This window comes from Phacochoerus africanus, chromosome 9 (assembly GCF_016906955.1).
Source record: "Phacochoerus africanus isolate WHEZ1 chromosome 9, ROS_Pafr_v1, whole genome shotgun sequence".
In the NCBI taxonomy this organism is placed as follows: domain Eukaryota; kingdom Metazoa; phylum Chordata; class Mammalia; order Artiodactyla; family Suidae; genus Phacochoerus; species Phacochoerus africanus.
In genome coordinates this window covers 76,929,182-76,955,018 of record NC_062552.1, presented here as the reverse complement: position 1 = coordinate 76,955,018, position 25,837 = coordinate 76,929,182, and the positions used below count along the sequence as shown (strand labels likewise).

The 25,837-nt window shown below is 45.6% G+C and overlaps 1 protein-coding gene across 2 annotated transcripts in view; it reads right to left on the bottom strand.

Moving 5' to 3' along the window:
• SLC7A8 (solute carrier family 7 member 8) overlaps positions 1-21,762 on the bottom strand; it is a 64,128-nt gene extending 42,366 nt beyond the window's left edge. Inside the window, exons 1-3 of one of the 2 annotated variants that reach the window (XM_047795750.1) lie at positions 21,433-21,762; positions 20,844-21,024; positions 265-469 (exon numbers count right to left, since the gene is read on the bottom strand). In XM_047795750.1, the coding sequence (XP_047651706.1) occupies positions 265-469; positions 20,844-20,982 (344 nt within the window). In that variant the 5' untranslated portion in view covers positions 20,983-21,024; positions 21,433-21,762. Of the gene's footprint in view, positions 1-264; positions 470-20,843 lie in introns of both variants that reach the window. The other variant, XM_047795749.1, reaches the window with a different exon arrangement.
• Positions 21,763-25,837: the final 4,075 nt, after the last annotated feature.

Genomic DNA, 25,837 nt, shown 5'->3' with positions numbered 1-25,837 from the left:
TGTGATATGCTTTCCCTGGGAGTCTCGAGTCAGACTTGTCATTTAGTTCTACTTGTTCTCACTCATCGAATTGTACCCACAGAGGTCAACAGAGTTACTACAACCTGGTTCCTCTTTCATTCTCAGGGGCATCAGAGGACACAAGGGAATACTGGCAACAAGGCATGGAGGCAAAAGAGGATCTGAAGCTCAAGCACTCCTCAGCACCCTGGAAAGCCCTGTCCTCTGCTCCCTGGACCACACATCCTCTGCACATCCTCTTACCCAGCCAGTCCTCCAAAAATGTCCTTGACGTAGGAGTAGTCACCTCCAGATTTGGGGATAGTGACCCCGAGCTCAGCATAGCACAGGGCTCCTACAGCTGTGATGAGACCTGTCACGATCCAGACGATGAGAGCGAGGCCCACAGAGCCAGCATTCTCCAGCACGCCTTTGGGTGAGACGAAGATTCCAGAGCCGATGATGTTCCCTGCGAGAGGCACCAAGGGTACCGGAGGGGAGACAGAGACAGTGGAGTCAGCACAGTTGGCAGGACCAGCACATGCAGGGGCGCTTTCACCTTTGATCTTATGCTAAAATACCTTTGGGATGTGTAAATGCCCTCCAGGCAGGTATGTCTAGCAATAATTCTCCTTAGAAGCAGGGGAAAGAGCAGCAGACAATGGACACGTAGAGACCAGGAACTTAGTCGAGAGCTTTACATGCATTTCATCCTCAGGACAAGCCCATGGAGTCAGATATCATTTCTCCCATTTTACCAGAGGAAACAGTGTCAAGAGTCTCAGAGGACTGCCCAAGTTCACACAGTTGTAAAAGTGGTGGTGCAAACTGATCTTCAGGGCACTCTGTCTGGCTGAACGTGGTCTACCCAAGGTGACAAAAGTCTTCCTTAAGGCTGGCTGGAAATACAAGGGCTGTTCTGAGACTGGCTGCCTTTTTTTCCTCAAGCCGCCCCTGCAGCATATGGAAGTTCCTGGGCTAGGGGTCAAATGGGAACTGCAGCCGAGCCTATGCCACAGCTGCAACACCAGATCCGAGCCACATCTGCAACTTACACCGCAGCTTACAGCAATGCCAGATCTTTCACCCAGTGAGTGAGGCCGGGGATCAAACCCAAATCCTCACAGAGACAATGTTGGGACCCTTACCCCACAGCCACAACAGGAGCTCCCAGAAAGCTGTAAAATGAGCTTAAGAACAGAGTTCTCTTATGGCACAGTGTGTTAAGAACCTGGCTTTATCACTGCTATGACTCAGGTCCCTGCTGTGGTGCAGGTTTGAGCCCTTGCACCCACAAGGGAACTTCTGAGTGCTGCGGGGGCGGCCAAAAAAAAAAAAAAAAAGAGCTAAAGAGCAATACCTTTCAGACAGATTGTGGTCACACCCTATGTCTGGGGGTTTTCAAGACCCATGAGTATGGACAGCCCTCCTGGAAAGTGGCCAATCCACCAGACACAACAGCCTCACCCTTCATGAGGAGCATGAAATAACCCTATAAAAACAGCCCTGGTTGTTTGAAAGTAGTTTGTCAGAATGCAATACGTGCAAAGCCTCAGCACTATGTTCTTCCAAAGGTCATTTCCCTCCATTGGTCCATGTGACCCTGCCAGCACAGTATTCAGGAGGAGGAGGAGGAGGGAGCACAGGTGTTTCTGTGTTACAAAGCAAGGGACAAGACACAGAGGGGTTAAGTGGCCTTCTCCAAATTCCACAGCTACTGATGGGTAAAATTGGATCAGAAGTCGGTCTCCTGATGCTTAATCCAAGGCCTCTTTCCACTAATCCACTTCTGTTCTGTATGCAAGCGGCTGCTTTGCTCCTGAGAGGTGAGGCTGGCAGCAGGGACTAAGTGTTGGCTACGGGATGTCTATGCTGGGCGGGGGAAGAGCAGGAGTGTTGGGACAGTTCCTGACATGCTCCTTTTCCCAAGCTTTCCTTTGTCTACTTCGCATGATTCCTGGGGTCAGGTGCCACTTGACAGGGGTTTTGAAAGCTCCATCCACCCACACCAGTGAGGGCCTGAGGAAAGAAGCAGAGACTAAATGGATCAAAATGCAGGTCAAAAGGCAGAGCTGGAGTATTGAGGCCAGCTGGAATCCCCCCCCCCCCCCCCCCCGCAGCATCTGGAGTTCCTGGGCCAGGGATCAGACTGAGTCACAGTTGTGACCTATGCTGCAGTTGCAGCAATGCCGGATCCTTAACCCATTGTGCCAGGCCGGGGATTGAACTTGTGTCCCTGTGCTCCAGAGAAGCAGTTGATCCTGTCGAGCCACAGTGGGGACTCCAAGCATTGGATTTGACAGTGCTCTAGGGACACCTCAAATTCCCACCATCTCTCTTGGGTGATTTGGAACCAGTTCTGGGCTGAATGAGATGCAGAGTATACAATTTTATGCTCAGATTTCAAAAACTGACCTTCAGAACTCTACCAACTCCACTTCAACCCAGTCCTGAAACATTCACTTTTAAACCAAAATTCAATTTTTAAATCTCAGGCTGTGCATCCAATTATTTCTGTCAAAAAGGAAAGAGAATATTCACCTTCTAAAAGGAGTAATATTTCATCCTTTTTCGGATATAGAATACGCTTTCCCTTTTTAAACTAAAAAATTGCTGCCTGAGATGAGTCATGAGAGAAGAAAGGGGACAGGAAGAGCAGAAGAATGGCTGCAAGCAGTGAGACTGAAATACAGAATCAGAGGGCCTGGGGCCACAGCTAGGTTGGTTTCGACGGCAAGTAGGTACATTTGTCTCAGACAGGCCCTCTTTCTCCTACTGCTAATAGCCTATCCCAACAGGACAGGGCTGAGTGTGGACATGAAGCTAAAAGAAGAAACTATTACTCATGTTCAAATCTGTGATCTAAACTTCAGGCAGAGAGAGAGAAAAAAATGAGATCGTGGGAGTTCCCACTGTGGCTCGGTGGTAATGAGCCTGACTAGGATCCATGAGGACGTGGGTTCTGCAACCAAACTAGTGCCCTGTAGGACTCTTGGGCACACAAGCCTTTCTGTGGCCTCCATTTCTTGTTTTTAGGGAATAAGCCTCAGCCTCCATGACATTCCCTGAGTTCCAAAGGGCAGTTGCTAATCAGGGAAGGGAGGGGATGCAGGGACCAGGTGGAGCAGTCAGGCGACCACAGTGCAGCCTAGGGGCAGGGTCCTGGTTCCTCCTCAAGGAATATGCATAACAATATCTTTGAGCCTTCCTGCAGAGCTAAACCTCCCCCCCCCCCAACAAAAGGAAGAACTTTTGATGAAGCATTCTTCACTCCAGGAAAGAGGCATCAGATTTGAAAGACAATGCAAGCTTGCCTCTACCCTGATCCTTATCTCCAGCCCTATTTTCCACTCACCAAACCACAAAACCACCTCCTAATCCCTTCCAAAGGGGGCACGACAATCTTTAAGGCATCAGCGTGCTATGGCCCCCTTTGCCTGGCAAAGCAACAAAGTTATCTTTTTCTCCTGCACCCAAAATTCTGTCTCCCAACTTCTATTCGGCAACGGTGGACAGAGGCTGAGTTTTGGCAACAGCTCAATTCCTGGCCTCACTCAGTGGTTAAAGATCTGGTGCTGAGGTGAACTGTGGTGTAAGATGTAGGTCGGCAGACTCTGATCCCGTGTTGCTGTGGCTGTGGCGTAGGCCAGCAGCTGCAGCTCTGATTGGACCCCTAGCCTGGGAACTTCCATATGCTGCAGAGTGCAGTCCCAAAAAGACATTAAAAAAAAAAAAAAAAAAAGGAACGAAAATGAGATCCTGGATGCCACCAGTTCTAAAAGGCTTCTTTTTTTTTTCTTTTGGACTCGCCTGGGGCATGCTTAAGTTCCCTAGCCAGGAATCATACCTGTGTCACAGGTACCAGAGCCACTACAGCAGTGACAATGTGGGATCTTAACCTGCTGAGCCACCAGGGAACTCCAGGCTTTTCCTACTTTCGTATTTTTGTTTAAAGTTCTACGCTTGGACTAAGGACACCTTTCAGCCCTCCTCTCTCCTCAATCCAACCCCTTGTGTGCTTTGCATGAATGCTGGGTCAGTGGAGACTAAAGGGCCTTCTAGTAGCATTCCAGGACGTGGTCACCCTGTCAACTGACCCCTCACCCGCCACACTAAACATGAGATGGGGTTGCTGATAGTGCTGAAAGGTAATAGTAAATTCCTTGCCTGGCAGGAATTTATCAGAAGAGCCATCTGTAGGGCGTTTTAAAGCCAGCCAAGCGAAGAGCAATAGAACTAGGTTATGGAGTTCCTGTCGTGGCGCAGTGGTTAACGAATCCGACTAGGAACCCTGAGGTTGTGGGTTCGGTCCCTGCCCTTGCTCAGTGGGTTAAGGATCCGGCGTTGCCGCGAGCTGTGGTGTAGGTTGCAGACGCGGCTCGGATACCGCGTTGGTGTGGCTCCGGCGTAGGCCGGTGGCTACAGCTCCGATTAGACCCCTAGCCTGGGAACCTCCATATGCCGCGGGAGCGGCCCAAGAAAGAGAAAAAAAAAAAAAAGAACTAGGTTATAAGGAGTTCCCGTCGTGGCTCAGAGGGAATGAAACCGACTAGTATCCATGAGGACTCAGGTTTGATCCCTGGCCTTGGTCAGTGGGTTAAGAACCCGGTGTTGCCGTGAGCTATGGTGTAGGCCCAAGATGCGGCTTGGATCCTGCGTTGCTGTGGCTCTGGTGTAGGCTGGCAGCTGCAGCTCCGAATAGACCCCTAGCCTGGGAACCTCCGTATGTCCTGAGTGTGGCCCTAAAAAAATAAAAATATAAATATAAATAAAACTAGCCCTAGGGGTTAGAAAAACAATACAGGAGAAAAATGAGGTTTGAGATGCTGAAAGGGGTAGGGTGGGGAATGGTTAGGCATTTCTCAGAACCAGGAATGGCTGTTGCCACGGAAAAAATGAGGGTGGATGTTACTGAAAAGATTCCATCTTCTCAGGAATGAAGAGTGTCAAAGTTCCACTCAGGGTTCTTGGAAAACAGTGCAGTGCAGATTGAGCACTTGAGTTCTCCAGCTTTCACTCTGACGTTTCCAGAGTACGTGCCCCTCCCCCCATCCCAGGTAGGGGATGGGAGGTGCAATACCAATAGCCCTTTTTGGGGATCTGACCACTTCCTGTCTACACCGATTCTTTTCTTTGATAACGTTGCCTTCCATGGAGATGCCCTAGTGGATGGTGAGGGCTGGCATTGGGACAAGTATTCTTGTTTTATAAAACTTGGGTTCTCTCCATCAACACTCTTAATTTTTCAGCTCCTGCTATGGTGCAGCGGGTTAAGAATCTGGTTGCCACAGAGGCTCTAGTTTGATCCCTGACCCAGGGCAGTGGACTAAAGGATCCAACATTGCCACAACTGTGGCACACAGGTTTCAGCTCCATCTCGGATTCAATCCCTGGCTCCCTGGCCCAGGAACTGCCATATGCTGTGGGTGATGCCATGAAAAAAAAAAAAAAATCTTAATTTTTGACCAAATTAAAATGACAAAGATAAAACAAAAATTTGAATTATGCTAACCAAAACTGAGCCCTAGGGAATGGAAGGAGAGGAATGCCTCGCCCTGATTCTACGAAGTTACTACCTAGAAAACCAGAATCAGAAAACCAGAATCTTAGCAGCCTCTGGAACTTCTGCAGGGGGAGGAATGTCACTCAGAGCACAGCTACATACTGGAGCAGAAAGCATATTCACACTACATTTACTTAAAAGTGATGCCTACTAACTACAACCTTTAGTGTGATCATTTGAGTAATATTTATCTCCCCTACTAGACTGCAAGCTCCATGAAAGCAGGAAACTGTATTGCTTACTTGCGAAATGTCACATAGTAGACATGCTATAAATGTTTATCAAATAAATAACACCTGGTATCAATCTAGAACTTATCTCTAAAGAGCAATTTAATATACTTGTTTATCAGGTCCCACCTGGGGATAAAAATAACAATAATAATACATCTATTTATCTGGAACCTCCAAATCCTAGGAAATGTGTTAAGGGTGCATTATAGGCAAATGAGTAAAGCAACCTACTTATTTCACTTCTGAGGAGAGTGGACTGGCTACAATTACTATTTCTAATTTATAGGCAAGAAAGGAGGGCAACCATTATTCTCATTTTTCCAAATGGGGAATATGAGGAGGAGGTATTATCATCCCTATTTTAGGGATGAAAAAACTGAGACCCAGAGAGGTAGTCATTTGCCTAAATCACAGGGTAAGTTAGTAGGTAACTGGACTAGAACCTAAATCTTCTGTCACAGCCTCAAGCTTCTCCCTGAAAATTGTCAGTTTTATTTGCTCCGGGCAATGAGAATAGTTCACCGAAGACGCTTATTAAAGAAATGGAACACAGGAGTTCTCTTGGCGTAGCAAGTTAAAGGATCTAGCACTGTCACTGAGGCAGCCTGGGTTTGATCCCTGGCCCTGAAACTTCCACATGGCGAGGATGCGCCCCAAACAAAACATGAACCAACCAACCAAACAAAAAAAAAAGCAACAAAACCAAAACTGGAATGTTGATCTGATTTCTGCCTTCTATTGCAATACCCCCCCACCTTTTTTTGCTCTTTAGGGCCACACCTAAGGCATATGGAAATTCCTAAGCTTGGGGTAACAGCTGCAGCTGCCAGCCTACGCCACAGCCACAGCAAAGTGGGATCAGAGCTGCGTCTGTGACCTATACCACAGTTCATAGCAACACCAGATCCTTGATCCACTGAGCAAGGCCTGGGATTGAACCTGAGTCCTCACGGATCCTAGTCGGATTTATTACCACTGAGCCACTAAAGGAACTGCTGCAATACCACCTTTAACGGTGATTTACAAAATGTTCATGTCCACGACTTTACTTGAATCTCAGAACGACTTTCTTGGGTACGCAGGGCAGGTAACTATCACTCCTGTTTACCTTTGTGAAGGCTAAGGTTCAGAAAGGTAAAGATCCTTGATTAAAGTCACATACTTCATAGGTAGTGAGGCCTCCAGGAGAGGCCATGTCCTTGGACTCCTGGCCCAGGGGTTCCTCCTCCTCCATGCTGCTTCTCCTCTAGGGATTGCACAACACACACTTTAACTGCAGGGCTTTTATATGTTACACTGTCTAAAGGAGGGTTTAATGAAGTGGCTTTGAAAAAGGAGAATGGGGAAAGGGCTTTTCTACCTTGTCTAGGAAACTTCCATGATAAGAGCTTGGAAGCAAGTTGATGAAGGTAGAGATTTTTTTCCTCCTTTCAGACCGAACCCACGGCATAAGGAAGTTCCCACGCTAGGAGTCGAATCGAAGCTGTAGCTGCAGGCCTACACCACAGCCACAGCAATGCCAGATCCAAGCCTCATCTATGACCTACACCACAGCTCATGGCAAGGTAGGATCCTTAACCCACCACTGAGCAAAGCCAGGGATCAAACCCTCATCCTCATGGTTACTAGTTGGGTTCACTACCACTGCGCCACTAAGGGAACTCCCTCTTCCACGGTTTTACTCTTAGACATCGTCTTACAAGCCATTCAGGGATGAGCTGCCCACCCATCTGGTAAAGCCAAGGTTCTGGAAGTCAGACTCCATCCTCTTTCACCCATCCCAATCAGTAAAATAACCATCTTATCACATAGATCTTCTTTAGTGAAAAATGGAGTCTAGGATGCCTGGACAATGAAGTCCAGCTTGGCTTGTTCTGCCAAAGCCAAGCCAAGTGAACTGCTCCATACAGAAGGGGCCAAGTTGTATCGGTGGACAAGTCATCACTAGAGAAACCGCTGGAATGGAGAAAATCACATTTGACATGTGTAACCACTGACTTCCCGACCTGCGTGCCAATACTTACGTACTTCCTATTAAGGCCTTCCTCACCTCCAGGCCTGTCCACACTAGAATGCTGTAGCCATCAAGACATCTCCTAGGGCACAGAATTAGACTTCTAATGCACAACAGACCCTCAAGTCTAAAAGGCTTTGGCCTTCCCTACTGACTCATACCAGACTTGAAATCTAGCCAGAGCTCCTCCTTTCTTCAATGTCTGGAGAAAGCGGAGGTGAACCTTCTTTGTGCTTCTCCCACAAGTGGCTGGGAGGATTTCAGGATTTTTCAGGACTATGTGGACAGTATGGAAGGAGGGTCAGCACACTGAGGCCAGGTCTTGATCCTCTTGGCAGGGCCTGGAACTTCACCACGCCTCTCACGCTGTGTCTACTTTTTTCTGGCCCCGTCCACAGTATGTACATGTTCCCAGGCCAGGGATCGAGCCCACGCCACAGCAGTGACCCAAGCCAAGGCAGTGGCAATGCCAGATCTTAACCATTAGCCCACCAGAGGACTCTACCCTGTGTCCGCTTTTCCATCAAGGCCTGTACAAACAGCTACCTCAGGGTGACAGTAGGTCAAGACTCCATCAAACACCCTACAGGATTGCCATCTCCTCCTGCAGAACAGAGATGTGGAAGGCCCTGTAGGACTCTGCTGATTTGGATTCCTTGCTGAAGAGTGAAAAGGGTGCAAGACTTAGAGTCAGAGGAGCCACCGAGTCCTTGCTTTGTCCCTCACAAGCCGTGTGACCTGAATTTTTCTGAGCTTCCTGTCTGCTGGATGGGAATACTCGCTCCCACCTTGCCTACTTTACAGGATTGTTGTGGGATCAAAGGTGATCACACATGTGTGGAAGTACTTTATAATCTGTTTAATGCCAGCAAATATAAGGAGTCGCTAGGATTTACAGCAGTAGGGCTAGAGACCATCTCTAGAAGACACCAATGGTCTTGTTTTAGAAGTTTGGCTCTCAAATACCACCGCAGAGCCAGGGCCATGAAGCGTTCTCTGAACAACTGTTTGCTTGTCTAGCTATAATTTTTAGATGCCACAGGTGGGCAGCCAACAGGTAATTGCATCTCAAAAAGTATTTACTGAGCGCCCACCCTGTGCATGCTTGCTTTAAAAGGTCATCGGGGAAGCACTTGTTAACGCAGGGACTTTTAACAAAATAGATGGAGCCAACTACCACCCACCAGCCATTGAAAGACAGGATCCTGGCCTGAGGGGGTAAGAGTGATTAGCGCTCAAAAATGCCCATTAAGGCATCACAGTGGGCTTCTAGCATCTCCACGGGAAGCCAGACACCAGCAGGGAGAGGTTTGGTCTACGGGTGGTTCTCATCCAGGGGCAATTTAGCAACATCTCTCCACCCTCAGGGAACAACTGGCAAAATGTCTGGAGACATTTTTGGTTGTCACAACTGGGGAGGGGGTGCTACTGGCATCTTGTGGGTAGAGCCCAGGGATGCTGCGGAGGATAGCCCCACCCCTCAATGAAGTCTCTGGCCCACTAGGTGATAGTGCCAAAGTTGAGGTAAGCCTCAATGTCATCATCTAGTTAATACCCAAAGTCCTTTTCAAATTTGAACTCATGATATTTGGGTGCTTGGTGTTTTGTCCTCTTTTTTTTTTTTTTTTTTTTTCTCTTTAGGGCCAAACCCAAGGCACATGGAAGTTCTCAGGCTAAGGGTCAAATCAGAGCTACAGCTGCTGGCCACAGCCACAGGAACTCCAGATCCGAGCTTCATCTGCAGCCTACAACACAGAGGCCAGGGATCAAACCTGCATCCTCATGGATACTAGTTGGAATGTTTCTGCTATACCACAATGGGAACTTCCTTTTTTTTTTTTGCTAAGCACACAAATTTAGTGTTTATGGGAATAACTTATTTTTAAGCTAAATTTTTTTCCCCATTTTTATTAAAGCCACACCTGTAGCACATGGACGTTCCCGAGCTGGAGTGGAATAGGAGCTGCAGCTGTGGTCTACAACATAGCCATGGCAACACAGGATCCAGGCCCCATCATCAACCTACCCTGCAGCTTGTGGCAACGCTGGACCCTTAACCCGCTGAGCAAGGCCAGAGATTGAACCCACATCCTCAGATATACTATGTCAGGTCCCTAACCCTGTGAGCCACAACAGAAACTCCTAAAAATTATTTTAATACATAACAATAAATTTACCATCTTAACCACTTGTAAATATACGGTTCAGTATTGTTAAGCATATTCACATTGTTGGGAGACAGATCTCCATCAGATGATTCAGTTTAAACCGCCTGCTATTATTCGACAAATACTTTCTAAGCCCTGTGCCAGGCTGAATATGTGGGGATGTGCAAGCAAGTGAGACTCAGTCCCTGCCCTCAGGGAACTGTGCAGAGAAGTAAAGCCATGATGCATGTGGACACAGAACTGACAACATCAGGGAGAATGGACATTGCATGAGCGCAATTGCAACACATAACAAGATATTAGGGATGGAAAAGGTCACTGGTAAGGACCATTTGCAAAAAGCTTCCTGAAAGTGGGGAAGCACAAGAAGCTGATGAGTAAGTGGACTCAAGTCAACAGAGAGAAAAGGAAAAGCATTGAGTGCTTGGGAGTTCCTGTCACGGCGCAGCAGAAACAAATCCGACTAGGAAACATGAGGTTGCAGGTTCGATCCCTGGCCTCACTCAGTGGGTTAAGAATCTGGCGTTGCCCTGAGCTGTGGTATAGATCACAGACAGCTCGGATCCAGCATTGCTACGGCGTAGGCTGGCAGCTGTAGCTCTGATTGGACCCCTAGCCTGGGAAGCTCCATATGCCGCAAATGGGGCCCTAAAAAGCAAAAAAAAAAAGCATTTGCTGCTCAATAAGCAGGTCAGACTGGGCTCAGTTGATCAGTTCTTCGCATCACCCAATCAGTCCAATCTAAGTTTCTGAACCACAATTAGTGAGAGTAAATGTGTGTGTGTTTAGGGGGTGTGGTGGGGGAGTGAAGATGGTAGAGGATGAGCTTAAGGAGAGAAAAAAATATATTTATTGAACATATACTATAGGATATCAGCCTTATTTTAATATTCCACAGGAGGTGTCTATTTTACTGATAATTAAATTGTTCCAAGTTACCAAACTTGGAAACAGGGACACAGTTTGCAAACTCAGGACTATCTCTGCAGTTCCCATTGTGGCTCCATGGAAGCGAATCCGACTAGTATCCGTGAGGACACGGGTTCAATCCCTGGCCTCACTCAGCAGGTCAGGGATCTGGCATTGCTGTGAGCTGTGATATAGGTCACAGACATGGCTTGGATCCTGCTGTGGCGGCTGTGGCTGTGGCATGGGCCAGCAACTGTAGCTCCGACCTGGGAACTTCCATACGCCACAGTTGCAGCCCTAAAAAAGCAAGAAAAAAAAAAAAAGACTATCTCTAAAGCCCTTCCTTTTCTGTGATATCATCAGTGGCTCCTCCCTTTCCCTAATATGCTGATACGAATCATGGAAAAATTCATTATATGCTTTCTACTTCCAGGATCAGGGCCCCCTTAACAAATGCCTCCTTATCCCTGAGGCAAACTGACCTGCCTGTAGCAGCTGCTTACTAAACACCTTATGCAGAACTGTACTCTAAGGAGGCAGCTAAAGCATTATGCATCTCACAGATGTACAAACAGGCACCTTGAAAATCTCTATATAGTGAGAAAAGTACACTATTAATTGTGGGGCAACGGTATGCTCCCCGGGAAATCGACCTTCACAACATGCTGGTGTGAGGCTGCCCAGAACATCTTAAGGCATATTGTGAAACCCTCTCCCTGGGAGTGATGTCACTGCTAACACTGAAGATATTTCCAGCAGGGAGCAAACCAATGGGAAGGCTTGTGATCGTGATGACGAGGGACGTGATCGATAAAGCTTTTCAGCTCAAACTTCATTCTATAAATAAAACAGCTTAAAATAGACTTGAGAAATAATTTGGCTTCTCAGAAATAAAATTCACCAGTGCCAGTGCACAGGGTCTGGCATATAATGCTGAATGAGTGTTTGCTGAATGTTAAAATATGGGCCTATCCTGAATCCTATGCCCAGCAGCCCCCAGCCCTTTGCTAGCCTGCACTTTGCTATCTCTAGACCTCCGGGGAGAAAGACTGGGGGGACCGCCCTCAGCAGACACGTTCTGGGAGGGGAACAAGGCCTGGTCCTTCTTGCTCAGTATGCTCAGCTGGAACTTTAGAAGGGATGAGGAATTCCCTGGTGGCAAAGTTATCACTGCTATGTCTCAAGTCACTGCAAGTGGTCCAGGTTTGATCCCCGGCCTGGGAATTTTTTGTTTGCTGAGGGTACGGCGCCCCTCCCCCCAAAAAAGGACAAAAATTTAGAAGGGACAGATTCCTAACTTTATGTTGTTTTGGGTAGTTCGGAATATATTCTTGGGATTATCTGCTCATGTCCCACTTTTTTTTTTCCTTTTAGGGCCGAACCTTCGACATATGGAAGTTCCCAGGCTAGGGGTCGAATTGGAGTTGTAGCTGCTGGTCTACACCACAGCCATAGCAATGGCGGGTCGGAGGCTCTTCTGTGACCTACACCATAGCTCAAGGCAACGCTGGATCCTTAACCCACTGAGTGAGGCCAGGGATTGAACTAGGATTCATGGATCCTAGTCAGGTTTGTTAACCGCTGAGCCAGGAAGGGAACTCTGCCCTGCTTTTTTGACACCCCCGTACCACCCCCAAACAATAACAACAAAACAAGAGAAACAACAGACATTCCAGAGGCATTTCTTTGTAGGCAGCTGTGCTGCTGGATTAAGCCTCAGAGGAAAGCAGAAAACCGTGGCAGCTGGGCAACTTGAAAGCATCAACCAGTACCCCATACCTCCATGCCACAAGCTGATTTAATTGAGAAAAGTGATATATATGGTGCCAGCTTCTCTGAGAAGGTCATCTGATCTGGGTACAGGGTGTTTTGTTGTTGTCGTTGTTCCTTTTCTAAATAGAACGGGTTGTTTGGTTGTTTCTCGGACATACTTCTCTACCCGCTGCGTTTCTATTTTCTTTCCCCAGCCCCAAGCGTCTCCTGCTAGTCACTCATCCTGCATCACTCTGTTCTTTGAGAGAACATTCTGTCGCCTTGCCAGTACAGGGCTCCACCCGACTCCTCCTTGAACTCCTTGGTCCTGGACACAGGAAGTAACAGGATCCCTGGTTCTAGCCACCCTGAACTCTACGCTGCGAAGCACTGTGATTAAGCCAAGTGACTTCTGAGTTCAGAGACCTGGGTGGGAATCCTTACCCTGCCACTGTCTGGTTATTTACACATCTAAATCTTCCTGTTCTATAATAGTACTTATTTCATGGGATTAGATGAGAATATTCATTAAGCACTGATCAGGTACTACCAACAGGGTGTACGTCAGTGCTCAGTAAATGGTAGCTATTTATTATTATTATTACACCACTGGGTAGAGCTTTTCTCTGTTCACCAAGAAGTGTTTGTTTTGACAAGTGTCCTAGTTGGCTTCTGTCTCAGAGTTTTCTCTGAGAGCAATGAGAGTTTTAAACATGTTCGCATCCTGAATGAACCAAATCCTTATCCCTCCATGTTAAAAAAAAATTTTTTTTTTAAGTACAAACTCGAGAAGTAGTTTTCACACTCCAGCCCTCTGCTTAACATCCAATAGATATTTGGGGGATTAGAAAGATAACATATCAAATTAGAGACTAAAATGTAAAACCTTCTAAAGTGGTGTAAAAACACATGGGTCTGAACATCTTTTGGACCTGAACTGTTTCCAAATCAGTCCAGTCAGGTCCCATTTCAGGATGGTTACACCTGCTGCCACACTTAAAAGCTAGTTGACAACTAGCTTTTAAAAAAAGTTTCGCACAACTTTTTCAGCATCAGACATCAAAAATATCCATAATCAGAGTTCCCGTCGTGGTGGAGCGGAAATCAATCTGACCAGGAACCATGAGGTTGCAGGTTTGATCCCTGGCCTCGCTCAGTGGATTAAGGATCCGGCGTTGCCGTGAGCTGTGGTGTAGGTCGCAGACGTGGCTCAGATCTGGTGTTGCTATGGCTCTGGAGTAGGCCAGAGGCTATACCTCCAATTTGACCCCTAGTCTGGGAAACTCCATATGCCGTGGGTGTGGCCCTAAAAAACAAAAAATAAAATAAAATTTAATCCATAGTCTTTCCAGATTCCAATGTCAGGGTTATGGTCCTGGCATGGCCCACTCCCTCAACAGGCAATACACACCAGCATCCCTCCTTCCTCTTTTGGTTACCAATTAGACACAGGGAATGACAAAGAGCTTTGACTGAGGAGTCAGACCATCTCATTATTCAGTTGTGTGACCCTGGGCAAATTAACCCCCAGCTCCGTGACTCAATTTCCCCACAGTATCTTTTCTTTTTTTTTAAGGACCACACCCGTGGCATATGACGTTCCCATATCATATGCTGGAGCTGCAGCTGCCAGCCTATGCCACAGCCAGAGCGATGCCAGATCTGAGCTGCAGCTGTGACAAAAACCTCAGCTCACAGCAATGCTGGATCCTTAACTCACTGAACAGGGCCAGGATTGAACCCGCATCCTTATGGATACTAGTCCAGTTTGTCACCACTGAGGCACAATAGGAACTCTGAGATAGTTACAGTATCTATTTCCATAGGATTGTGGTCAGGGATTAAATAAGGAAATACATGAAGAGAGTTTATAGCACTGGAACTGGCATTTAGTAAGTGCTCAATAAATACTATTTTTTTAAACATCTGGTTAGTTGGAAGGGAGTGGCCTGGTAGGCAGACCTGCATCTAGTATTGCTCTAGAGCAAACATGAAAAGGTGCCCTATAAACATACATTGTGCTAACAACAAAATGGTCTGACATACCAGCTATCTTTTTCTGTAGGCTCTGCAGCTTGCCTGGTGCCTTCAGACCTAGATTCTGGGTACATACCTAAACACGTAACTGATATAAAGTGACCTAAACAGCCAGGAACTCTGTGGGCGCCTCTAGCATGGCTGCAAAGAATGCAGATCCACAAAGGAAAGGTGTGCACGGGGAAGAGTTAATGAGAGTGTGGTCTGGGCTGACCACATCCTGCAGTAGCATCCTGCCAATGCACCTCAGGCTCTGCCCCAAGTCTTCCTGCAGCTGGACCGGAACAATACCTTCTTCCACCCCCAGCTGATTGCTCAGCTCCCCTTCACCCCGGGACACTTCCTCTCCAGGAACACAACACTAACTGCTTCTTCTATAAAAACAAATACGGATCTCTGCCCAGGATCTAAAGGAAAACACCTCTTTTATTTTTTTTTATTTATTTTTTGACTTTTTGCCTTTTCTAGGGCCGCTCCTGCGGCATATGGAGGTTCCCAGGCTAGGGGTTGAATCAGAGCTGTAGCCGCCAGCCTACACCACAGCCACAGCAACTCAGGATCCAAACCACATCTGTGACCTACACCACAGCTCAGGGCAACACCAGATCCTTAACCCACTGAGCAAGGCCAGGGATCGAACCCACAACCTCATGGTTCCTAGTCGGATTCGTTAACCACTGAGCCACGACGGACACTCCCCACCTTTTAGAACATGAAAATAGAATGGAGTAGAGAATAATGCTGAAGAGCTGGATTCAGGATTCAGTTAAGCTCTAGGTTTGAATCTTCAATACTCTTTCACGGTATGACCTTCAACACGTTGCTCATCCCTCTGAGCCTCTATTTCCTCATCTGGAGGAAGAGCTGAAAGGTGCCTACCCATGGCATTATTGGGAGGGAGAAGTAAGATAATGTTTGGTAACTGGACGAGTGTCTGGCATATATAAGTGTTTAATAATGACAGCTATTGGAATTCCCGTTGTGGCTCAGTGGGTTGAGAATCCAACTAGTGTCTGCGAGGATGTGGGTTCATTCCCTGGCCTTGCACAGTGGGTTAAAGGATCTGGCATTGCCTTGAGCTGTGGTGTAGGTCGCAGATGAGGCTCAGATCTGGCGTTGCTGTGGCTATGGTGTAGGCTGGCAGCTGCAGCTCTGACTGGAACCCCTAACTTGGGAACTTCCATATGACGAAGGCGCAGCCTAAAAAGACAAAATAATAGTAGTAGTAATAATAACAACATCTATTAACAGTAGCTTTGACAGCATTAATAAATGTGTGGTGTTTTTTTTTTTTTTTGGTCTTTTTGCCATTTCTTGGGCCGCTCTCGCAGCATATGCTGGTTCCCAGGCTAGGGGTCTAATCGGACCTGTAGCTGCCCACCTATGCCAGAGCCACAGCAACGCGAGATCCAAACCACATCTGCAACCTACACCACAGCTCATGGCAACACCAGATCGTTAACCCACTGAGCAAGGGCAGGGATCGAACCCGCAACCCCGTGGTTCCTAGTCGGATTCGTTAACCACTGTGCCACGACGGGAACTCCATAAATGTGTTTTGTTGTTCCTTCACACTCTTTATTTTTTTTCTTTATTTGGCCACACTCTCACCATGTGGAAGTTCCCAGGCCAGGGACTGAATCCACGCCACTGCAGTAACCACAGCCATTGCAGTGACAACATCGGATTCTTAACCCACTGAGCCATAAGGGAACGCCTCTCTTTAAATTTTAGGGGGACTCCACATTCACAGAGAAAGTCTAAGTTCATCTGTTGCCAACAGGTTTCCTGGCCAAGTACATGGAGGGCAACAGCCTGGTTAGATTAGGGCCAAGGCGATGTTAAAAAATTTAAACAGGGAGTTCCCATCGTGGCACAGCGGAAACAAATCCGACTAGGAACCATGAGGTTGGGGGTTAGATCCCTGGCCTCGCTCAGTGGATTAAAGGTCTAGTGTTGCCAAGAGTTGTGGTGTAGGTCCCAGATGCAGCTCAGCTCTGGCGTTACTGTGGCTCTGGCATAGGCTGGCAGCTACAGCTCTGATTAGACCCCTAGCCTGGGAACCTCCATATGCTGTGGGTGCAGGCCTCAAAAGACAAGAGACAAAAAAAAAAAATTAAAACAGGTCAACCTCATTTCCAGGTTGAAGAAATTATTTCTAGCTTAAAGATTTTCAAGCCAGGTTCACAACAGCCCTTCAGATAAACACTTTTTATTACAACTGTCTTCAGATTTTTGTCCAAGGGTCAATTAAATTCAACAATCATTTGAGTAACTTTTTCATGTCAGGGATTCTGCTAGGCACTAAAGATTCTGAGATGTAGACTATTTTTTTTTCTCAAGGAAAGAACAGTTTAGTCGTTGTCCTTCTATCTACAAAGTCTCTCAGAATTATCTTAATGTTATTTTTTTTTAATTTATTTTAATTTATTTTTTTAGGGCCGAACCCACAGCATATGGAGGTTCCCAGGCCAGGGGTCTAATCAGAGCTGCAGCTGCTGGCCTACGCCATGGTCACAGCAACTGGGGATCCAAGCCCTGCAACCTACACCACAACTCACGGTATCACCGGATCCTTAACCCCCTGAGTTCAGAGGCCGGGGATCGAACCTGCATCCTCATGTTTACTAGTCAGGTTTGTTACCACTGAGCCACAATGGGAACTCCCAGAATTACCTTCTTAATGGCATTTTTCTCCATGTCCTTTAAGACACTTATTTATCTAGCTCTGAGTAAGAAATTCTCTTTGTGTTTCTCATCATTCACCTAGCTTTGTCCTCCTTACATAACTCAACCCTATCATACATTTTCAATGTTCTCTGATTAATGCATATAAATCTTATCTCTCCAGTCAGATTATAAATAGCTCTAGCGCATGGGTCTTCTATTAGTTTATTTTATATTCCTGTAACACCTGACATTATTCCTATTTTAAATCATCAATGATGATTTGGGTGAAATTTATAAGCTTTTATGAAACAGTTTAATTTATCCCTCTAAGTCAAGTGGATATGAGATAGATTTGGGGCAGTTTCATGACCTGATTCACTTAGGAAAACTCCTTTCTCTTTTTGCCTTCTAATTATCTTTCTCCCATGGTGTTAGCATTGAACATCAGTTCACTGAATTCTGTGTGGAAGACGTTCTTTCTATTTTTGCATTTGGTCTTTTTTTTTTTTTGGCCGCACCTGGGGCATGTAGAAATTTTCCAGCCAGGGATCAAACCAGAGCCACTGTAGCAACCGAAGCCAGGGCAGTGACAATGTCAGATCCTTAACCCGCTGTGCCACAAGGGAAAGCCTTTGCATTCGGTCTAGGAAAAAACCTGAATCACTGTCATCTACTTGGAAACCCTTCTAGAAGAGGACAGGGCAGCGACTCAGCACATTTGCAGTTCAACAGCCAAACCGGAGGGGAAGTAGAAAAGATTTTGCACACCCCCATCACCACCCCAAAGGGGAAATGTGTCTCAGCTTAAACGGAGACACAATAGTGCCTATTAACTCTGTGAGGGTTCTTGCACTTTGGAAAAACTATCCTGATTTCTCTGAAATCACATTATTTGGGATCTCTTTTCACCATGGAACACCAAAGTTATTATTCTGGCTGCTATAATACCAATGGGCGTGTTAGAACTCTTCTTCTATGTTATATATATTTTTAAATTTATTTTTTTTAGAGTTGGTTTACAGTGTTGTATCACTGCTGAACAGCATAGTGACCCAGTCATATATATTTTTTTTCTTTTTCTCATACTATCTTTCATCGTGTTCTATTCCAAGAGATTGTATATAGTTCCCTGTGCTGTAGAGTAGGACCTCATTGCTTATCCATTTTATTTTATTTTAATGATTTTTATTTTTTTCCATTATAAATGCTGGATAGTGTTCTGTCAATCTTCTACTGTACAGCATGAGAACTCTTCTAACACTGAGGTACTATCTATGAGGTCCTGGACAAATCAGTAGTAGCACTGACCCAACTAAAACTATACTTCTTATACCTGGACACTCCCATTTCCTCATAGTCCTAGAAAAATGTTAAAGTGACAAAACAAGCTCAGTGTACAGGAAAATATCCTCTACCCTTGAATCCCTGCACATCGGTAGGGGAGGGAGAGCAAGGCTGGGGCAGGAAAAAGGTCCGATTGTGCTTGGGGGCATGTGGGTGTGCACATCTGTCCATGAATCAGAACCCTCCCAAAGGGAGGAAAATCCTCTCAGTCAAACTGGTGAAAGAGGTAACAAGCTCTGTGCTATTTATAGACCTTAAATTGGCATGTGCTGTACATATTGAGTACTTTGCTGATCTCATTTTTTAGAGCAATTATAATAAGGGAGAGACAGAGAAAAGGTAATGAGAGATTCAAATCATGACTATAATTTAAAAAAATAATAATAACATTACCTTTCTTCTAACTGCAGATGCCTAGAAAACCTCCCAGAGTCAGAGAATTAGATAGGGTGGGATTCCGCTTTGAAAGCAGGGTGGAGAGAACACTGAAGGAAAGGATGAGTGTAGAGGTAAAGAATATTGTCTGAATACTGTAGTGATTTTTTTTTTCCTGTTTTTTTAGGGCTGCACCCACATATGGAAGTTCCCAGAATAGGGGTTGAATTGGAGCTATAGCTGCCAGCCACAGCAATGCCAGATCCGAGCCACCTACACTGCAGCTCATGGTGCCAGATCCTTAACCCACTGAGTGGGGCCAGGGATTGAACTCTCATCCTCATGGATACTAGTCAGATTCATTTCCACTGAGCCACGACGGGGTACTCCAATACTGTACTGATTCTATTTTATTTCAAAGGTGTTCTCCAGTGTCACTGTTGTTCAGGTGCCAAAATGCCTCTGTGCTACCATGAGGACCATGGGGTTACCCAGAGAAACTGGCTTGTGGGCATCAGGACACCAGAAGCCTTCAAAAGGAAGTCTGCACGGAAACATATCTGGCCTGCCCATCCTGTACCCCTTTCTCTGGAAAGAAGGTAAAGACAGCAGAAGGAACTCTCACCCTCTGGAATGAGGACAGTAATGAGCCATTGCCCATCCATCTCTAGGGCCTCTCTGGAAAGAGAATGTGTGGTCTAGAGGCGGAACCCCACCTGGGTCCCTCTGCCTGCTAGAGGGCAGCTAGGGGGTTGGAATGGCCTGCACTGGCACTCTCGGGGACACCCATGCTCACCAGTTTCAAAGCCTCCCAACCCACATTCTAGTTATTCCCATTTCTCTTCGAGATCCTCACAGAGCCTTCCATGGGTGTTAAGAGTCAATGTTAAGCGGCCTCCACTGAGCAACTAGAGAAACTGCAAATTACACATTTACAGAAAAACCCAGTCTGTCTCATCTTTTCTTCCACAATTTATTTCCTCATCTGTGAAATGGGAATAACAGCCCTGTCACATCTACTTCATCAAGAGAAAGTGCTAAGGTGGAAAAGCTATAGAAAGGCAAGGTATTCTTACTGCTGTTGTAGCCATTTTTATTATTGCACATCTCCTAAGCCCACAGTCTCATATAACGTAAAACAGTGAAATAGCCACTAAATGTCTCAAATCTAGCCCACAGCCTACTGAGGAGATGGCTGCCTAAAAGCTTGTTAAAAATCTAGGTTCCTGGAGTTCCCTGGCGGCCTGGTGGGGTTAAGGGCCTGGTGTTGTCACTGTTGTGGCACAGGTCCCAGGCCCCGGAACTTCCGAATGACTCAGGCACAGCCAAAAAATGAATTAATAAAAAAATAAAGTACTCATACTAAAAAAAAAAAAAAACAAAAAAAACTAGGTTTCCCAGCCCTACCTTAAGCCAACTGAATCAGAACATGCAAGCTGCAAGAGTGGAGCCCAGAGACCTCTATTTTCAACAAGCTTCCAGGCAACACTGACCATCAGCCAGGTGTGTGTCCCCTATTTGCTCCATTCATCAGCACTGGACAGAACTGCTCAGCCTCGTTTGGAGAAAGAGAAGTATGACATACAACGCTTCCTGTACCTCTCAAACGTGACCAGTGGGGTAGTTTATAGCACAGGTGAGTGACAACCCTTGTCTAAGGGAGTAGGAAGCAGAAACAGTGCTTTAGGAAGGTTGGGGGGAGGTGAGGGGTTAAGGTTCTGCAAGAGGACCACCAGACAGGGGGAGGAGTGGTCGGTGGGAAAAGGAATTGGACTCACCTACAATGATACCACAAGCACTGACCAATCCAATCTCTTTCTTCAGGGCCACTCCACCCTCTCCAGAACCAGTCTCCGACTTGCTCCCACCTGGGTGGTTCTTTTCAGTGTTGTTTCGTTGCCTGGCTCCTTTTTCCATGTTTCTCAGTAGAATTTCAACCTCCGAAAGGTATCTCTCTTTCTAAATGCATACGGGTGTAAATATATTTAGAGAGAGAGCCTTTCACATGGAAATGTCCTTTTCCGAGAAAAAGACCATTCCTACCCTCTTAAAAAAAAAAAAAAAAAGACCCAGGCAGGTAAAAGAAAAAAATGAAAAAACTCCTACTCTGTCTTGGCACTTTCTTGTTACTCGTGCTTACAAACAAAGAAAGTGTTGTTAAAAGAGGGGGGAAGAGACATAGACATTTAAATATAAAAATAGAACTGTACTAGCTACTCCGGCTGGAATTCTCCTGAAAGGGATGTGGCTCTTCAAAAACCAGGACCGTTCTGCAATGTATACCAAGCAGCGGCTTATTTCAGACGCTTCAAAGAGATAGTCTGGATTTCCCTCAGCTCTCCCCCTAAGAAAACAGATTGTCTTTACCTCCCCTTAAGCCTTTTCTTTTACGATGAGGATAAAAGTAGTTTTCATTAACTTAAGGGAAAAAAAGGCAATCCTCCGGTACTTTCTTCTCTTCCAGAAAAACAACTGTAGACCCGACCGGTTTGCTCTAGGTCCTGTTTCCACCTGGCGTGGGTTCCTTTCTCCTCCCCGTCTCCTGCCTTCCGCTTTCTCCAGAGGTCCTCCTCTATCTGGCTGGTTTTCTCGTCCCTGTTTTCCTTCTTCAGATCTTCGTCCTCAAGGCACAGGCTGCCCCATCTCTCGTGGTCACAGACGAGTGGCTCAGGCACAAACGAACGTGCTTCCCTTCTAGCAAGCAAGGGGTTTTATGTGCTGAGCTAGCTCCGCCCCCACCTCCTCGGTTCTATCCATCCTCCGTCTCCTCCCTCCTGTTCAATTTAAATACCGGCTCGCAGCCCCCAAAGATCACCGAGAAGATGGATTAAAAGCTTTCTCTTTGTAATCGATCGGCTCTCTTTTCTCCATCTTTCTCTTTGTAAGTAGTGGAAGTAAAATCCTTCCAGGTCGACTGTTCATGGAGAGTTCACGAGCTAGTATAGCGTTACAGGTCATTCAGCAGATGTGGGCTTTATAAATAAGGGATCCGTTGTGCAGGCGCTTTAGTGCCATCAGAAATACACTGTGAATGTATTAAAATATTTATGTCTGGATGATTTGAGGAAACATGAGAGAAGGCTGTAGGGCAGGCAAGGCTGTAGGGACATTTATCTTCAAGTATCTGAAAATAGGAGGAAATCAAGTGTGGGAGAGGAGAATGGAAAGAATTAAGAATAACGGAAAAGAGCTTCATTTAGTATAATTGTGAGCAGCTGTGAAGAGTATAGTGGAAATAAAATTACCAGGAAGAGGTGGTAACCTCACTGTTCACAGCTGTTTATTTTGTGTTAGCTGAAACGGGGAGAAAAGAAAGACTCCCACCAGGGTCCCAGGAAAGAATGACGCAAAATCTGGTGGAATGAGGGCTTTCATAGCTTCTAATATTTTTGCATCTATAACCTATTGGAAAGGCAGATGAAAGAGGGGGTGGGGCGTTAGTATCTCTCTGATCATGAAGCAAATTGTTGATGTTGATGATGAGTTGACTAACTTATTTCCATATTGATATTGTGTCTTGGCTTCTGTGAAGAATTTTACTCAGAAACTACTGCCTTACACGAGATCAATGCTGTCTATTGATAATTACAAAGAAGTTTGAAAAAACAGCAGACAACCAACACTATAAATCTAAAATGAAATCATTTTGAATCTGCATGACATACATTATACAAAAGGAACTTGGGTTTAAAGTGGGTCTGAAAAATAAAGTTCCTCAAGCTGTCCACTAAGTACAGAAAGTGGGCATCATTTTCTGGAGAATGTTCCAAAATATTTTGGATTTTAAGGAAAATAAATACTTAATTCTTTACAACAGGGATGGTTGAGCTATTGTAAGAAGAGCTTTTCCAAATGTGGTAAGTTCAATCAGCAATCTTTTCCACTTCACCCCTTGACCACTCACCACTCAGCAAGTATTAAGAGGTTTCAAAGGTTGGAACTTAAACTGCTTCTCCTTCTGCAGTCCAAGATACAGCAAACTGAAAGCCTCAGCAAAAAAAAAAAAAAAAAAAAGATGGGGGGTGGTAATGTAAAAAGAATTTTAAACAAAAAAGAACAGGCAAGGAAGGGAATATATAGCACAAAACTCCATGGGAGGGAATGAGTCATGGGAAATGAAAAAAATTTGATTTGCTTTTGGCCTTTCCTGGCATCAGAAAGCATCAACAATCTGATTTGAAGATTTCTGCCCAGATTTCAACGTCAAGGTATAAAACAAATGACCTTTCTGCTCTTGAACATGAGTTCTTTCAGTAATGCATTTCTAATCTACATCATGTAGATTTAATATGGGCTAAAACATGAATGTTGTAAATTTGAGGTCTCTTGCCAAAAACTGGTGCTAACTGATCACAATGTGGTAAGCTTTAGCCATCTCATTTTTGTTGTTGTTGTTGACTTTTGTCTTTATTTTTTTTTCTAGGGCCGCACTTGCGGCATATGCAGGTTCCCAGCTAGGGGTCTAATTGGAGCAGTAGCCACCGGCCTACGCCAGAGCCACAGCACCTCGGGATCTGAGCCATGTCTGCGACCTACACCACAGCTCATGGCAACGCCAGATCCTTAACCCACTGAGCCAGGCCAGGAATCAAACCCTCAACCTTATTGTTCCTAGTCAAATTCGTTAACCACTGAACCACGGCAGGAACTCCATTTTTTTTTTCTGTTTAGCCATCTCATTTTTTTTTTTTTAGAGACTTTATTTTTTGTTTGTTTGTTTGTTTTGTTTTGTTTTGCTTAATCTAGGGCCGCTCCCACGGCATGTGGAGGTTCCCAGGCTAGGGGTCCAATCGGAGTTGTAGCCACCGGCCTACACCAGAGCCACAGCAACGTAGGATCCGAGCCGTGTCTGCAGCCTACACCACAGCTCAGGGCAACGCCGGATCCTTTAACCCACTGAGCAAGGCCAGGGATCGAACCTGCAACCTCATGGTTCCTAGTCAGATTCGTTAACCACTGCGCCACGAAGGGAACTCCAGCCATCTCCTTTTTAAGAACTAAATAGCTTAAGGGGGGAATTCCCTTGTGGCTCAGTGGGTTAAGGATCTGGTGTTATTGCCGCCATGGCTCAGGTAGCTGTGTATTAAGCACACTCAGTTGGGAAGACAGGGTTGCTGAAGATTACTATTTCTATTTCTCTAGCCCTTGGTGTTTATAAGTCGCTTATGACTGTGAATTAATGGTGCAATGTAAAAGCTTGAAAAAGAGTCTCCCCGCTCCCCACTGCCCCTCTTCAACAGGACCGTTCGTTCATATTGGAATCATATTGTGAAATAAATACTAAGTGTGTCAAAATTCCACATGGCTAACATTGAACATAGGAGAGAAAGAAAAGTCACCATGTGGGAGTTCCCCCTTGTGGTGCAGGGGAAACAAATCCAACTAGTAACCATGAGGACTTGGGTTTGATCTTTGGCCTTGCTCAGTGGGTTAAGGATCCTGCGTTGCCATGAGCTGTGGTGTAGTTCGAAGATTCCTTTTGGATCCTGAGTTGCTGTGGCTGTGGTGTAGGCCAGCAGCTTTAGCTCTATGTCGGCCCCTCACCCGGGAACTTCCAAATGTTTCGGGTGCGGCCCTAAAAAGAAAATAAATAAATAAATAAAGTCACCGGGTGACATGTTGAGAAAAATCTATAGACATAACTGAAGGTTATTAAATTTTAAGCACTGAATTCTTTTTTATTCATTATTCTATATTTGCCTTTATAATTTTTATTCTACTGTCTACATTTACATAGTACATTGTAGTCTGCAAACTTTTCTGCACAATATCTCGATTTTTTTTCCTCTTTAAATACTTTGGGTAGACAAGGCTGTTATTTTTTTCCCTATTTTAAAGATTAAGAAGCTGAGGCTCAGAGCAATGTCTTACCTGAGGACAAAGATAAGACACCTAATCTACTCATGGCTATCAAGATCTTTTCCCAGGACACTAGAGCTACTTGCTGATACCCCATCTTCTTTCACCAGAGGGAAACAGAAGACCTTTGATCAGGGCCGTGACCACATCTTCTTGAGTTTATCAGAATGGTGCTGCTAGAGACCCAACTTCATGCCACACCTAACTCTGTTCAGTGAGACCCATGGGTCTTAATCTGCCTGCTGCCCCTCCATTCGTCACCCCTACCCAAAGTCCTCAGTTTGGCCAGTTTCCAATACCTGGGTGACTGGCTGCTGTTGTTTTTCATGCTTACAATGGGAAGAAATTGATCTTTTTAACCAGGGAAAGGGTAAGTGTCTTTTTCTTAGGAATCTGGACTCAGGAAGAGAACGGCTGTGTGAGGCTGACATCTACAGCACAAAGAGGGATATGGCATGGGGGCATGCAACTTGTATAATAGTTGGACAAAAGCAATGTCATGTTTCAGTACTTCCTTTTTGAAACAGCAGATAAGTATCAGTTAATGCAAAGAAATAGGGCACAAAGCACATTCACTCCATTCTTGATTTCTTTTTTCTGGACCCAAAAGAGAAGCATTTTCTTCTTTTTTTTTTTCTTTTTTAAAAATTACTTTTTTGGCCATGCCTGAAGCATGTGGAAGTTCCCAGGCCAGGGATTGAACCCATGCCACAGCAGTGACAACACTGGATCCTTAACCAGCTGAGCCACCAGGGAACTCCCAAATATTTTATTCTTGTTCCTTTTTTTTTTTTTTTTTTGGCTTTTGTCCTTTTAGGGCCGCTCTCACGGCATATGGAGGTTCCCAGGCTAGGGGTCCAGTCGGAGCTGTGGCTTCCAGCCTATGCCAGAGCCAAGTCGTGTATGCAACCTA